The sequence below is a fragment of the Mastomys coucha genome, unplaced genomic scaffold (assembly GCF_008632895.1).
Source record: "Mastomys coucha isolate ucsf_1 unplaced genomic scaffold, UCSF_Mcou_1 pScaffold5, whole genome shotgun sequence".
NCBI classification, from domain to species: Eukaryota; Metazoa; Chordata; class Mammalia; order Rodentia; family Muridae; genus Mastomys; species Mastomys coucha.
The window spans coordinates 57,983,300-57,999,970 of NW_022196911.1; the positions used below are offsets into that span (position 1 = coordinate 57,983,300).

General features: G+C 42.1%; 1 protein-coding gene across 2 annotated transcripts; it reads right to left on the minus strand.

The window, feature by feature from the left end:
• Window positions 1-484: 484 nt before the first annotated feature.
• Window positions 485-11,033, minus strand: Znf286a (zinc finger protein 286A). Of its 2 annotated transcripts, none has more exons than XM_031351298.1 (6): window positions 10,940-11,033; window positions 10,489-10,654; window positions 9,519-9,601; window positions 5,728-5,842; window positions 4,532-4,621; window positions 485-1,785 (listed from the first exon to the last, which is right to left on the minus strand). In XM_031351298.1, exons 2-6 carry the CDS (start codon window positions 10,541-10,543, stop codon window positions 572-574), a joined length of 1,557 nt encoding a protein of 518 aa, XP_031207158.1. In that variant the 5' UTR covers window positions 10,544-10,654; window positions 10,940-11,033; the 3' UTR covers window positions 485-571. The 2 variants fall into 2 exon arrangements, with proteins under 2 accessions (XP_031207158.1, XP_031207159.1); XM_031351299.1 differs by having other exon boundaries at window positions 5,728-5,858.
• Window positions 11,034-16,671: the final 5,638 nt, after the last annotated feature.

A 16,671-nucleotide genomic window follows, 5' to 3' on the forward strand; every position in this document is an offset into this window, starting at 1 on the left:
CTAAGTACATTTAGTTATGTTCTTCAAATTAGATAGTGCTCTTTGTGGGAGATGGGATCCTAAGCGGTTTTCATCTCTCAACATTCATTTAGTTTTTAATATAGAAATTACTCTTGAAGGAAATGATATTGTGGTCTATCTGTCTTTGAATTCAGAGTGACAACTCTGTCTTCCTTACGGATGGATGGACATCTCAAGCCTAATCTACAAAGTAGAAGATTTCCATACTAAATGAAGGGCTTCAGAAGGCCCTACTATGACTAAGCACCGTGAAGCCAGATTTCACAGTGTTCACAGAATTACTGTCTCCCAAACAGTTCTTGAATTTAAAATTGGGCATTTGGAAAACCAAGAAGAAAAATTTTGAGAACTATAGCCAGAGATTTTCACTATTATCAAGCCAATGGGTATAAGGAAGGGATTTCCCATCTGTTGTTCATAGTTATACACTGGACAAATGAAATCATACACACACAGACACTCCCCAGGGTCACACTATGGTCCTCTATTTCAACATTCAAATATTAGACACAGTGACAAAGCCAACCTTCATGTAACACTCAGTACATTTTCAGGATTGCTCTTCAGTGTGGGTTCTTTGATGTCGGATGAGGGATGAGCTGCACTTGAAGCTTTTCCCACACTCATTACATCTAAAAGGCTTCTCTCCCGTGTGAGTTCTCTGGTGTTGAATAAGGGCTGATGAATGAATGAAGGCTTTCCCACATTCCCCACACTTATAGGGTTTCTTGCCAATGTGAATTCTTTGATGCTTTGCAAAATTTGAGCTCCGGCTAAATGTTTTCCCACATTCTTTACATTCGTAGGGCTTTTCTCCAGTGTGAATTCTCTGGTGCTGAACGAGGTGTGTGCTCTGACTAAAGGTCTTCCCACACTCGCTACACTCATATGGCCTTTCTCCCGTGTGAACTCTCTGGTGCTTTGTAAGAGATGAGCAGTGGCTAAAGGCTTTCCCACATTCTTGACATTTATAGGGCTTCTCTCCAGTATGAGTTCTTTGATGCTTAATGAGAGCTGATGAATGAATGAAAGCTTTGTCACATTCGTTACACTCATAAGGCTTCACCCCGGTATGAATCAGCTGATGCTGGGCAAGGTGAGTACTTCGGTTAAAGCCTTTCCCACACTCACCGCATTCATAAGGTCTCTCCCCAATGTGAATTCTCTGATGTACTGCAAGGGATGAACTTTCTATGAAGGTTTTCTTGCACTCGCCACACTCGAAGAGAATTCTAGTGTGGGTTCTCTGGTGTTTAGTTAGATTGGCTCTGTGGCTAAAGGACTTCCCACACTCACTGCAGATATAGGGCTTCTCTCCAGTGTGAACTCTCTGGTGTCGGATAAGTACTGAACGATACGTGAAGAGTTCACCGCACTCATCACATTTATGAGGTTTTTTCTCTTTATAAGGTCTCTGCTTTTTCATTAACTTTGATTTCTGCTTCAGTCTTTTCCCAAGCATATGAAAGTCACAGGATCCTTTGGGGTCTCCATCATCAGGCATAAGGAGAGGTTTCTGACTGAAGCTTTTCCAATAGACATCATGTTCCCTATCTTCTCCCACAGGGAGGGAGTTTCTGTGAGCGGCCATTTGCCTTGGGTGCTTCTCCACATTTCCTTGCTGATGCTTTAACCATGGCTCACATTCAAGAGCACTTTCCACGTCGGAGTCAGAAGCAGTGTTTTGTGTCAGTCTGTCTGACTCTTCTTTGGAAAAGTTTAGCACTGAAGTTGACTCCTTGTTCTCAGGTCTGGTTTCCACGTCTGAAAAGACATTGCAAATGCAAATGTTCTTTGTTTTCTGGGCTTAACAGTCACACAGTCCTACAGCAGGTAAGGATTAATGAAGAAGAAAGCATGCCTTTGTGGAGTTAGGAGATCTGACACTCTTACTGGATGGTTTGTAAAATAAGAAGGAAATCAAGGGGAATAAGTATGAAGGTGAATAGCCTCTATGCAGGAGAATTAGATGGGGGAAGGGTGATCAGAAATATAACACAAGGAGGGAAAAAGATGAAAAAGAAAAAGCTTCAGCGGAGGAGCAGGTAACGAGTGCATTAGAGCTGGATAAAAAAGCCACATTGTATAGAATATCTTCTGCTATAATAAATAGCCAGGAAATTACACACACAGATATGTATAGCTAAGTATGTATAATTTACTATGTGTAGAATAACAGTACAATACCATGCTATTATAAATACTATTCAGTATAGTAATTAAAATAGTATGGTACTGAAACGTGGACAAATAAGCCTAGAAAGAAATTCAAATATCTATAAGGGAACTGGGCTCACTTAAAGGTAGCATCACAAACCAGTGGCAAAAGATTACTCAGTAAATGATGCTGGATTACAGGTCGTTGAGTATGGAAAAGTTACACTTCACATCATTTCCAAAAATAAATACCTGCATGACAAAACTGGATCCCTTTATAATAAAATTATATTATCTTTCTGACACCAGTGGACAAAACAATTCATAACAGGTAAACTTAAATCAGTAAGGGCTGGGACTGGAGAGACGACAGTTCAATGATTAAGGTTACTTGCTGTTATGGTGGAGGACCCTGGTTCAATTCCCAGGATCCATAGAGAGGTTCAGAACGCTCTGCAGTTTAAGCACTAGGGGATCCAACACTATCACCATGCCCACACGGATACATGTAAAATTAAAAAATAAATGTTTTTAAAAATCATTTTAATTGTGTATGTGTGTATGTGAGTGTGCATGTATCTGCGTCTACGTGTGGATACATATGTGAGTCAGATGCTCAGAGTGGCCAAAGGCCTTGGGTCCCCTGGAGCTGGAGTCACAGGCAGTTGTAAGCTGCCTGACATGGGTGCTGAGAATCACACTCAGGTCCTCAACAAGAAAGTATGTATCCTTAACTTCGGAGCCATCTCTCCAGCCCCTAAGATGAAATCTTAGAAGAAATCTTAAATCGCTTGTAAGAGTGAGGGATGTAACTCAAGGGTAGAGTGCTTGCCGCACCTGTACAAGGCCTTGGGTTCCCACCCTAGGAATGATGAAATTTGAAAGTTTACTAACTTTGGGGCTATTGAGTATACCCCAAACTGGAAGACTCGATTCCTCCTCATTTTGTAGCACCACCACTATCAAGCATTAGGGTCTAAAATAACAAACATCTCCAACAAATCAAGAAACCTTGAATAGGCAATAATCACAAGCGCTCACGCAGTTCAGACTTAGCACTCAGAGAAATGCAAATGAAGAACATGAAGTGGCATTTTTTACAAGATGGAAAAGAGCAACTGAATCAACAGGTTGCCAGTAAACCCATATGTGACACTTTAAGGCCCATGTATCTTCTTCCAGGCATCTACTTTAAGGTCAGTTCTCAAGAGGAACACAAGTAATAAAAGATGATCATGCAGCTCTGCTAACGGCCAGAAGGTAAAAGCAAACTGTCCAGTTTATTCACACAATGCACTTACTCCACACTCTGTATTGTTTGAATGGAACAAAATGTACAATTCATTACATATTAATATAGACTGATAACAAGATGAAATGATGGAGCTTAAAAATGATCACAGAAAAAAAACGTAGTGATATAGCAATATACATTTTTACATATATAGGCATGTGCATACATATATACCTGTACATGCAAATGCAAGAATGATTCACACCGACTTCAAGACAAAGTAGTTACTTCTAGAGAATGGGAGAATGAGGTCTTTGTCTGAATAAATACAGATAATATTAACTGTTAAAAAATACGTGGAAAACTAGAAGCTGGGACTTCTTTCAGTGGAAATGTTAATTGGAAAGATTTTGGCAATGTCTGCATTTTATACACACACACACACACACGCACACACACACACACACAAACACACACACACACGTTCATCAAAAGGCATGTGGAAGAATGTATACAGGAACAGTGTTCATATAACCCAGTGCACACTCTCCAAATGCCTGTCTGCAGGAGAATGGGGAAACTGGGACACTGAAACGACAGAAGGAGCCTGTAGGGTGAGCTTATCTCAGAAACAGGCTGCAACATGGTTCTACCTCACCGGGAAAGCTCAGAAAGGATGCCGGGCTCAGAGAACACACAGTGATTCCATTTAAATAAGGTTCACCAGACATCAGAACTAACCATTGGTGTTACCAGTCGAACCAAGGTCACCCTTGAGAGAGAGGTGATCGATCAATGGGCAAAAGAGTGCTTCCCAGGAGACTAGTCCTTTCTTCATCTAGGCAGTAGTTGTGTGCATGTGTTCAACTTGTAAAAATTCATAGAAACAATGCTTTTATATATTTTTACTGTTGTAAAAAGGAAAGGAAAGAAGAGCGGAGAGTGAAAGAAAACGTTTAATTTCGGTGATGGTTATTTTATTTTGACATATGCTTAAAAGCAGCAGATTTTCAAATATTTTGACAATCAAGGTACACAGGCATTTCTAATGCTCTCTTAAGCTCTGAAAAGCACACTTGTTCACTCTTGACGCATCCGAAGCCCCATCGGCCTACTTACCTGAGTCACTGCACTTGCGAGACTTTTCAAGCTTCAACCGTTTTTTCCCATCTTCTGAATTATAGGTATCAGGTTTGGAAATGGGAAGCCCTGTTTATTAAAAAGAACAGGAAAGGAAGAGAGTAAAGTGAATGGAACGAGTCTTTATGGTGGGCACCAAGATCTCTACTGGAATTTAGGCCCATGCCCATCAGCTGCAGAGGAGACAGGATGTCGCGAGGCCATCTGGAGTGAGGGAGGAAGGACCTCTCAATGGGACTTAAAACGTCGGCAAGAGTCTAAGACTAGTGCAAGGCTCAACGGAGTTTGTAAAGACAAATTTGTCTGTTGTAAAGGAAGTCAAGTCTTTCAGCTTCCTTATTGTCCAAGAGAAGCAATTTGAATTTGGGAAACAAATGAATGACAGAGATCTTCTGTGGTATCCCCAAACTGTGACTGCAAGGACTGTTTTTTTTGTGTTCTAATGTTTTTCCTTCCTTCCTTTTCCAATTACTAGAATTTCTTTCAGGATTTATTGAATGAGGGTTTGATGGGGGCCACCACGGTCTGTCCTACCCTCAAATAAAGTGCACGCACACATGCATACTTGCACGCTCGCACAGAGTGATGCTCAAAGGACCCAAAAGGGGCCACAAGCACTCCCTCTTTCTGTCCTACTCTGCTTCCCAGATGGATCTATGCCTATTCGTTGAATTTGCAAAATAAAAGTGTCTCCCTTTTTTGTTCAGCACTCTAACTGGAAGGATAACCTATGCCCAGAGCTGCTGATGGCCATGTAGGCCACCTAGGAGGATGCTAAGTTAATAGTTAAGACAGGGCCCAGACAAGTCCATTGACTGTAAACAAACACACAGAGTTCCAATGACACCTTTGCTTTCCTACGTTCTTCCCCCTGAAGCTTGTGTACATTAGGTGGCTATTTGATTCTTGATACCCAGATACCTAAACCCGTCACCAAGGATCTAGAACAGAATGGGGCGGGGCTACAGCTCAGTGACAGCGTGTGTGCTGAGTACGTACAAGGCTCAGGGTCAATCCTCAGCATCCAGTGAAATAAAACACCTTTTTCCTCTATGCCAAAGAGAAATACACTACTGAATGAAGAGTGACGGCTTGTTACTGCATTTCGTTCTTAATAATGGAGTACTGACAGCAATGGGGTGGATTTCAGAGCTATAGGAAGAAGCTGTTCTTACAGAGTGAGACCAGGTTCCTGTAGTTCTCCAGCATCACCCGCCTGTGTGCAGGATCCAGTTTCCCCCATTCCTCTGGTGTAAAGTCCATGGCCACATCCTTGAATGTCACGGTTTCCTAAGACACAAATATACTTTTTTTTTTTCCATCATATTTTAGTAGATAACCTGTAGTGGCTATCCTTGGTTGTCAACTTGACTACATTAAGAATTAACTATAAACCCAAGTGACTGGGTACACCTGTGAGGGTTTGTCTGTTTGTTTGTTTGTTGGATCATTTGAGGTAGGAAACTCCACCTTAAATCCATATCTCTTCAGTAGACCCACCCTAAGTCTGGACCACACTTTCTCGTGGTGGCTGATATAGACACAGGAAACGGAAGCTTTTGCTTCGCCTTACTTGCTCTCATTCTCACTTGCAAGCTATATATCCTGCCGCCCAGGCATTCCCTCACTGGTATTAGAGCCTACTTCTTTGGGATCCTGACGATACCCTCACTGGTATTAGAGCCTACTTCTTTGGGATCCTGACGATACCCTCACTGGTATTAGCGCCTACTTCTTTGGGATCCTGACAATACCCTCACTGGTATTAGCGCCTACTTCTTTGGGATCCTGACAATACCCTCACTGGTATTAGAGCCTACTTCTTTGGGATCCTGACATCTACTGAAGACTAGCGGTTCAGACCAACAGTTTAGCCTCATGGACTGAACAACTACTGGACTCTTGGTCTTTCTGTCAGGCGACAGCTGCTGCCAGACTAGCTGGACCACAGTCTCTTAGCCACCCTAATAAATCTCCTTTATGTATATTCATTCTATCAGATCTGTTCTTCTAGGAACCCTGACTAATACAATACCCCTTCCTTTCATTCTGTTCTTAATGGAAATAAAGCAGAAGGCCAAGATGCACTCAACAAGGGAAGTGGTGGGTTTTCTAATAGTGTTTAGAGCCCCAGTAGTCTATGATCCTCAATAGATTACGCACTATCACTGAGTGCCAGGCACAGTGTGAGACTCAACGTGAAATAAGACTATGTTTGTACCACTGAGAAACTACCATTTTTATGTCAAAAAAATTAAGATATATGTAGTGAGAAACAAAGAGAATGTCTGCATACTTCCCCTATAACTCCTTAATAAACACACACACACACACACACACACACACACACACACACACACACACACACGCACACGCACACGCACACGCACACGCACACACACACCATGACATACTGTTCAGGAGGATTACATCACAGGAGTTGCAGACAGAAAGGTCATAGAACGAAAGAACTGGCAGTGAGCAGCAAATCCGGTGAAATGTGGAACTAATTCAAGGTAAAGGGCCATTAAATTAGAAAGTGTGATGTGTTGGTTAAGGTTACAGATGTAATTCAAAGGTGCTTACAAAGAAAATGCCATAAGGGTGTATCTCTGTAACAACAACAAGGAGAAGGACGACAAAAGGTGTTCCAAAAGGTGTTCCAATATGTAGCCAATATGTTGAATACCCCCTTTAGGTAAAGCTGTAGGGAATGGGAACAATATTCCAAGTTTGCTGAAACAATGTAACAAATGCTTACTTGACATAAAGCACCTTCCATTTAAAACACTCATGAAACTTTTGCAAAAAAACCCAACAAACTAGATTTTAGTAATTTCCAAATACAAATAGAATAAAGCCATAGCTGATAACTGCAAAACTATATTTGAACATAAAAACAGAAATGGGAACAATAGGAACAAAATGTAAAGCCCAGTCTTAAATGGCTAAACACTTGGGAGATGCATAGCACTCTTGAATTTCTTAGATCTGAAACCCTTTTTACCATATCTTAAGAACACATAAATACAAGAGAAGAGCACACACATCATATCAAAGAATCAGAACAAACTCTGAAAGAGAATTACAGGACAAAAGCAGAAACCTTATCTGGATTCAATACTATAATCACAACAAAATACAGAAAAATACACACCAGACAGTTATCCTCTGTAGAAAGAGATAAGGGGTGGAAACTTATCATACCTATACATATCCATATTCTGTGCTGCTTATTAAATCAGTAAGAACTAAAGTGAATATACATATTTTATAAACCTAGTAAGAAAAAGATGAAAAAAAAACCCCAACCAACTTATAAGATTTGAACACAAAATTCCTAGTATTAGCATTAAATAAAATCTAACAAAATCGAAAAAGGGCAGACTTTAAAAATATCCTTAAAAGATCCAACCCACCTCGATGACCTAAGAGTCTTCAATCTAGTATCTAGCACAGAAGTGCACCAACTACTTGCTCTTCTTTTGGTATCTCTACCCCGATGTTTCTGTCCCTCTACGCTGGGCAACTCAAGCCCTGGAGGATCAGCTAGAACTGATTCCATCTTGGAATCACAGGTGGAATGTGTCTACATGTGTGTGCACATCTACACTCTGCAAACAATTACTCCTGGCCAACACCAATAATGGTGTAGAAAATGGCCCTTTATGTGCTGCTAGAATTAATAGCAGCAGGAGAACAGCTAACCTTCAACCTTACAATGTAAGTCTACGTTTGTTTGATTATGGCACACACACACACACACACACACACACACACACACACACACACACTAGCCTGCTTAAGGGAAAAACTCACAGAGTTTTAGAAAAAGGTTGACAAGATGGACATGCTAGCTCTCCACATTACTGACTAAATTCTTTATCCAGCCAACCCTGGACTTTCAGTTAGTTTGGCCAATAAAGACACCTCTTTGCACAAGCCAGTGTAAGACAGTATCTTCAGATGGCACGTAAGCTTCTTCTTCTTCTTCTTTTTTTTTTTTTTGATTTATTTATTTATTATATGTAAGTACACTGTAGCTGTCTTCAGACGCACCAGAAGAGGGCGTCAGAACTCATTACGGGTGGTTGTGAGCCACCATGTGGTTGCTGGGATTTGAACTCATGACCTTCTGAAGAGCAGTCGGTGCTCTTACCCGCTGAGCCATCTCACCAGCCCTTTATTTTTTCTTTTTCTTTTTTTTTTTAAAAGATTTATTTATTATATGTAAGTACACTGTAGCTGTCTTAGACACCCCAGAAGAGGGCGTCAGATCTCATTATGGATGGTTGTGAGCCATCATATGGTTGCTGGGACTTGAACTCAGGTCCTTTGGAAGAGCAGTCGGTGCTCTTACCCACTGAGCCATCTCTCCAGCCCTGCACTTAAGCTTCTTAGGGTAATGAAATCTGCAAGACTCACAGGGCAGTTCAGAAAGTCCAAAAAGGGCCAGAAGTCGTTTTTACAAACAGTATATTGAGAAGAGGTTGCCTGAGGGATCTTTGGGCTGCAGAGTGTGAACACTGTAATTAGTAAACTACAGATCATTCCATAGCTAAATTTTAGCTGAGAAGGTATTATTATTAGTCTCCTCTGCATTTGAGGTGATTTCTTAAGTTCCTATGTACAGTCACATGTGTGCTGCTTCCCTTAGAGAAATGCAAGTTTTGAGAAGTATATATACTATATAACCCTTAAATAGCTTTCCACATGACCAAATAGAGAAATTAGCAGAGTTGGGGAAAGAAGAGAAATGTGGCTTACTTGCCTGTAGAGAGACAATACTAGATGGAGAAGAGAGGTACTATGGGTAAGTAGAAAATATTTCCTACTGAGTCCATTAGTTTCTTAGAATGAGAACTCAAGTCTCTAGATGGGCTCTGTGGACACATCAAAAAAGGGAGTGCGTCTGTACTCTGAGACACGAGGTGGAATTTGATCTCAGTAATCCATGGAGACTCACCTGGGATCTGGCTGTGAGTCTCAGAGCAGCCACGTCTCCTTCAGCACTTTTCTCTTGGGAAAGAGAATCCTGGGAAGACAGAGCTAAGGGCAAGAAAGTGGTAGTGACTGGGTCTGGACCCGGCTCTCTACTCAGATTAAAATCTGAACCCCTTCATCGCACTAAATGTGCTTCCTGTTACCAGGGAACTCAAAACAAACTGCTACTTTCCAGTATTGTAAAATATGCTCAGGCACGTTGCTGCTCTGGGCTTGACTTCAGTTGCTCTACTCATGACACCCCTTCCCCCCCAAGAACCCCCCTAGAACCCTCTGGTCTATAAACTAGAATAAGTAAGTTCCCATTATAATCTACCTAAAATAGACTCAGTGGCTAAAAACAATCCTTTTAAAGCTTCCTTGAGGTGAGGATTACTAGATCTCACTTCCAAATTCTGATTGGTTGAGTTTGAGATGACATCTAGCAACCTGAAAAGTACCCCTGGTGGGAATTTGGGCACAGTAGGTCACAGAGGGAAGTTCACGATACACTGGTCTCCTAGTACTGAAGTCAGCCCCTACCCTCTGTGCCTGGGAAGCAGGTTGTGATCGATCTGTATTGAAACAGCCCACACAGTAACGGTGGATAATGTGGGATAACGCGTGGAAAAATATTTTTTGTCAACTACAAAGCTGAATTCTTGGATCCACGATGGAAACCAGGATGAGGCAGTAATTTGGAGAAACTTGTGACTACATTGTGACAATGTCTGCACTGGTGGGTCCATTGTGCAGCACACTTAAGTGGAATGGGGGCTGACCCATAGTAAGCCCTGCAACTTCTCAGAGACCACCTATCCTCAAGATGGAGTTGACAAGTCGCCATCGCTTCCCAAGAACCACTTAACCCACCACAACGGTGGGTTTTCCCTTCAAAAGGAAGATTTCCACTCTTCCACGATGCACACCAACCCATGTGCAACCAATTCTACCTCTTTTCTGGGGCACTTCAGCCAAACCCGTCTCCATGATCACCACCTCTTCCATGCCCCCAAGGTCCCGCTTTTCTCTGGTTCACGCAGTCAGCAGTCCATGGAGCCTCGAAGGACTTCTTCCCTCTTGGGCTCTGTGGAGAGCACCGCTCAGATCACGTGGGACCTGGAAACCAGGGAAAGCATCCTGAATCTGAGTCCTCACCTGTCTGTTTCTTGCTCCTGGAGCTGTCCCCTAAGGGACTGAGTGCCTGAGATGTAGAGGGCATAGACAACCCCTCCAGATCCGTCCAGCTCTCCAGTCTGCACCGGGGTCCTGGATGGCTCGTGGGGCGGGAAGGGAAGGGGACGAAACTCAAGAACTACGAATCCAGTCCCACCCGGCGGAGAACAACCGCTGGACCACAGCCGAGGTAAACGGAGGACCGCAGCATCCCACCAAGAAACTCACCTCCCATCCCAGGCCTGACAAAGGCTACGAACTTCTCGGGTTAGCTCTGAGTCGCGCATGCGTGACATTCTGCGGGGGTAAGGCCAGGAACTACAATTCCCAGTAGCACCTGCGCTGCCAGACCCCCGGGTTTCTAGGCAGGTTGGGACCACGAGTGGCTCAGCGGCACAGCGGGATCCCTCCGTCTCGCGAGAGAAAAAGATGCATAGTGCGAGGTATCCCGCAGTACTGTAAGGTTGGGGCGTGGGAGACAAAGTGTCTCTTTTTTCACCTTTGTCTGCACACTGCGTCTATGTAACTTAAGCCCAAATTTCTTTACTGTAGGCATGTGCATATGGCTTTTAGCCATGGTTTTGCCCTCCCAAAACTCATCTTTTGTCTTCAAACTATGTGAAAGCTGTGGTTTTAGAGCAGGATCCAGGTAGTACTCTCATCTATCCCAATGGTCTTGTATTCCATCTATTTTGCAATCGTAAAAACGTGTATGAGCAGAGCTGAAAATATTGAGCCAATTGCCACACACTTGAGCAGTAAGTTCTTTGCAAGGAAAAAAAAAGTTGGACTCTCAAGGGACTGTGGTTAAGTTACACCCACTCTAAAATCACTGTGTCCAAACAGCTCCACCTCAGTGCGTGCTTTTACTCCATTGCACCATTTGCAAATGCCAGAACCAGAATATACTTTTTTGATTATACCAGATCCTATTGTTATATGCAACTCTCCAATTTGTTCACTTCTCTCTGTTTCTACTCTGCTCTGTACCCTCTTCCGCACGTCTGTCTTTGCTCCTACACTCCCTGCCTCCTCCATTGCTTCTCCCTCGATGACCATCATGATCCCTTCCTCTGAAGACATCCCGTTTCCTGCACTTCATCCCCACTGGTATCCTACTTGAGGACTCCAGACTCATTAGATCCAGCCTCCGTCTTTCCACTGGGAGAGAGAGAGAGTCTCAGAGGGAGGCAATGGCCCTTGCTAATCTATGTCTCCTTTTTCACTTCAGATCTGTATAGCGGTAAAACCTCCAACTCCCTTTCTCTGAAAAACCTCAGACCCTGACTTTTCTCCTAGAATCTGTCTGCTGTTCCTCGGGCCTCACTTGGGATGATGGTCAACAATTCCTTACAACTCCGTTTACTCCAGTGTAACATGAACAAGGAATGTATTGGGGGTGAGACAAAAAAGGCTGTTTGTCCTCGGCTGCTGCTACAGATGAAAGCTGAGAGGCTGCACAATTTTGAAGAAGCCTTCCCATCCAAATGCCCTGATTGGGACCCTGATAAATCTACCAGCTGTCAAGACTTGGGCCCTTTTTACAGCTACTCACCTTGATTAATCTAGGATTTGGGGTTCAGCTTGAAAATCCACTAATTTGTCTAAGACCACTGGGGACTGGAGGAATCTCCTGGGGTGCTCCTCAAGTGACTACAGGAAGGTTTCCAAATTTACATGCCTTTTGACCACTCCCTCCAGAGAATATTAAATTTGGCCCTTTCTTAATTAGTGATTGATGGGGGAGAGATAGCCCATTGTGGGTGGTCCCATCCCTGGGCTGGTGGTCCTGGGTTCTACAAGAAAGCAGGCTGAACAAGCCAATAAACATCACTCCTCCATGGCCTCTGCATAAGCTCCTGCCTTGTGGTTTCTTTCTGCTCTAGGTTTCTGCCTCGTTGGAGTTCCAGTCTTGATTTTCTTTAATGATGAACAGTGATATGGAAGTGTAAGCAAAACAAACAAACAAACAAACTCTTTTCTTCCCAACTTACTTTTTGGTCCTCCTGTTTTATCACAGCAGTAGAAACCCTAAGACTGTGTCACATGTGGTTTATATAATAACGATGAACTATTGTTTGTAGGCCTAATCCTCTGTCCATCTTAACATTTTCTGTAGTCTCTTGATGCTTACTCTCTTTAAGCCTTGTGTATATGAATGTGTGTATGAGCGTGTGTGAGCGTATGTGTGCATATATGTGCATGTGTGCATATATACACATGTGCGTGTTAGGAAGCTATAGGAAACCTCTGGAAAGTGTACAGCATTCAAAGTAACAGGGGAACATAATATAATTGACTTAGGCAGCAACCTTAGGACTAATCAAGGTGAGTTTTGGGAGACTGTGGCAGTAGGGGAGAAGAGACAATTTCTAAATCGTGGCCTCAGTTGTGGTAAAGTTAACACAAGGGAGGAGGGGCTATATATTAAAATCCAGGGAAATCTGCAGTGGGTCAGAGGGAACAATCACCATGCCTATGTCCCATCTGTTCATTCACCGGTTGAGATCTCCCCCACACCTTATAGGTTCATCATGTTGAAATTATCTGATTCATACCTATGTTCTCCAGTAGGCTACAGATTTCAGAAGAGTAAAGGTACATATTTTGTCATTTAATCTTAACATATAACAGTGCCTGCCATAAAGGATCTTTGACTGCCTTATTTTTGTGATTAATAACATTGAAAGCATGGCCATCTCTTCTCCTTGTCGGTGCTTTCTTTGTGGCACAGGGAACATTTTTACTTCTTTCTCTCCAGACCTGGAGACAGAGAGTCACCATTAAGGAAGGTACTGTCTTGTCTAGAAAAAAATATCCTATGAAGGTACAGATATGGAGAAAGAGACAAAGGCTGATGCAGGGGCCCCCAGTGTCACAGAGGCCAGGGGACATCATGGACATTCAGAAACCAAACAAGAAACCTAAGAGACTCAGGAAGGACCTTCTGTAGCGGACAGTAAGCCACACATTCCAGATCTGGCAGCCATGTTGGTATCAAGTCTGACTCTGTCCTACAAGCAAGGCCTATTAAGGAAGATAAAGATGATACACAAATGAGCAAGTTATTCACCGTAATGAATGTGGTAAAGTACTTAACAACTCTTCAGTTCATGTTCAACATCAGGAACCGAGGCACAGCTTAGTAGCAAAACTACAGTTATGAAATGGCAACGAGATAAATTTAGGACTGGGGTTCTTAAGACCATCAGAAATATGTGTCAGGACCCACAGGTTGAGAACCACTGCTCTAGTCCATTTTAGAGGAAAAAAATTGGAATGGAATCATGGGAAGGCCTTAATGGGCACTCCACTCAGCATCAGAAAACAGGCATTAGAGAGAAGTCCTATCAATGTGGAAGGGATTCATAATTCACCAAGTATAAAAATATTCACAATGAGGAAGAATGTAATCTGCATAAAAGAACCATAGTTAAGAACACACTCCTCACTGACAACCAGAGAATCCAAAATGAAGGGATGCTTTCCAAGTGTGGCAAATCTAGAAAAGCTTCTGGTAATGACGCTTCCTTTATAGAATCCATCATAGAATCCATGCTAGAGGGAAGCTCTGTGGACACAGGGACTGCAGGAAGACCGTTAGTCAGTAATGGATGCTATCTTGCACCAACGGATTCGTACTGGAGAGAAGCATTATGAGTGCCACGTGTGTGGTAAAGCCCTTGGTCACAATGCATCCCACACTGAACACCAGTGCATTGGAAAGTCTAATTCCTACATGAATTGACAGCATGAATGCGGTGAATGTAGGAAAACCTTTAATCACAGTTCTTCCTTTATTGTCCACCAATTTGTTTACACAAGAGAGAAATCCTGCACATGAATGAACAGTGTAATGAGTGTAACGGGGTCTTCAGGCAGAGGTCGCACCTCTACCAACACCAGAGAATTCACACAGGATAGGATAGAAACCCTTCTATTTGTAATGAATGTGTAAAAGTCTTTAGCAATCAATAAGCCCTGATTCAACACCACAGGACTCATACTGGAGAAAAACCTTACAAAGAGCATGGTAAAACCTCCAGTCAGAGCTCAATTCTTATAAAAAAAAAAATGAGAAAATCCACACTGGGAGAAACCTGATAGTTGCAGAGATTGTGGAAAGGCCTTCAGCTAAGGTTCATCCCATTCTCACTGTCAGTTCATACTGGACAGAAACTGTTCAGATGCCGGGAATGCTGGCAAGCCTTCAGTAGAAGTGACTTTACTTTGTTACATTTTGTGTGCACTTCAAAAAAGAGGAGAAAACACCCATCCCCAAGAATCCAAACATCAGGACCAGTGACAGCACACACCAAGAGAATTGCAAAGTGTATTGCTCATACATACAGAGGACTTATAAAGGGAGTGTGGATGTATAAGCTGGCCCAGAATGCCAGGAATGAAGAGTAGGGTTGGGTGTGTCTTTTTAGTGGCCGGAGTAGGGGTAGGCTGAGAGTGCATCATGGATAGGCTTAAAGATTAATGTTTCCTGCCAGCGTTTACTTACTACTTATCTGGGAGTTGCAAGGATGGACCCTAGAGCCTTGTACACGCTAGGCAAGTGTCACTGAGCTGCAGCTCCAGGCATGGATTTCCTTAAGCATCCGACTTCTGGTGGGAGAAGCAGGGAGAAAAGGATGCAGGAAAGGAGGTTGTGGTTGGCCAGACATCAAAATATGAGGTTAAACTCTTAAACATGTCCTTTTCTCTTTAAACAGCTGCCCAATAGTGTATTTTCTGTTAGGGGAGAAACTTGTTTCCTTTTCCTGTCTTCTCTCTTCTTCTTCTTCTTTTTTTTTATCTTTATCCATAAGAGTTTATTCTTCACTATTGTTTTTTCTTTTAATTTTTTTAAACTTTTATTGCATTATGATGAGCAAAGTTACATGATTTCAATTTATCTGAATTTGTTAACATTTAAAAACATATTTTAAGTAAATAGAATTAAATCACATTCTTGTTTCCCTTTTGTACCCTAACTCCTCCCAGAGACCCCACTTCAGTACCTACAATATCTTTTTTTCTCATATTCCTTAAAATTTATAAAATATTATAACAATAAAAATGAGTATTATAAAAGTTGTTTGATATAAAACAACAATCAATTTAACAGTCTTATGTAGATGCTTGTCTATAGCAATACTGAAAATACATAACGTTTTTCTCAACATAAATTTTAAATAACTCCAAACATATTAACTGTATATTTTGCCTGGTGGTGGTGGCACATGCCTTTAATCCTAGCACTTGGGAGGCAGAGGCAGGCGGATTTCTGAGTTCGAGGCCAACCTGGTCTACAGAGTGAGTTCCAGGACAGCCAGGGCTACACAGAGAAACCCTGTCTTGAAAAACCAAAACCAAACCAAACCAAACCAAACCAAAACAAAACAAAACAACCTGTATATTTCAAAATAATACATCACTACTAGTATTTTCTTAAATGAACATAAATATATTTTTGTTTGTTTGTTTGTTTGGTTGGTTTGTATTTAGTAGAGTTTAAAATCTTGGCTCTTACTGTGGTACAAGCCCAAAATAAGAACAATTTTTAGATATTGGATTTCATTGTAATAAGGCTGTACTTCAATGACCCTCACATCAACAAAGAAATTTACCTCCATCGTAGCTAAGCTGAGAGTTGACAGTTCTGCTGCACCAAGGAATGGATTGTAGGCACGATTTTTGCTATTCCTGCTACGGTCAAAACTATTTGACTTGAGTGAGTGACTTTATTCTCAGCCCACAGAGAACAGGTTACGTTCATTTAAGAAATGGTGTGTGTATTAAGATAGTCTGTCCATAAAGTCATTCACCAACTGTTTCAATGAACAATGGTTCTGCTTGGAGGGTGGCACAGACATTAGGAGCGGGTAAGAATCTGGTTCATTAGCTCTGATAATTTGGAAAAGCATTCATCTCAGAGAAAGAGTAACTTGTAAAGTCCTCTTCTTCAAACT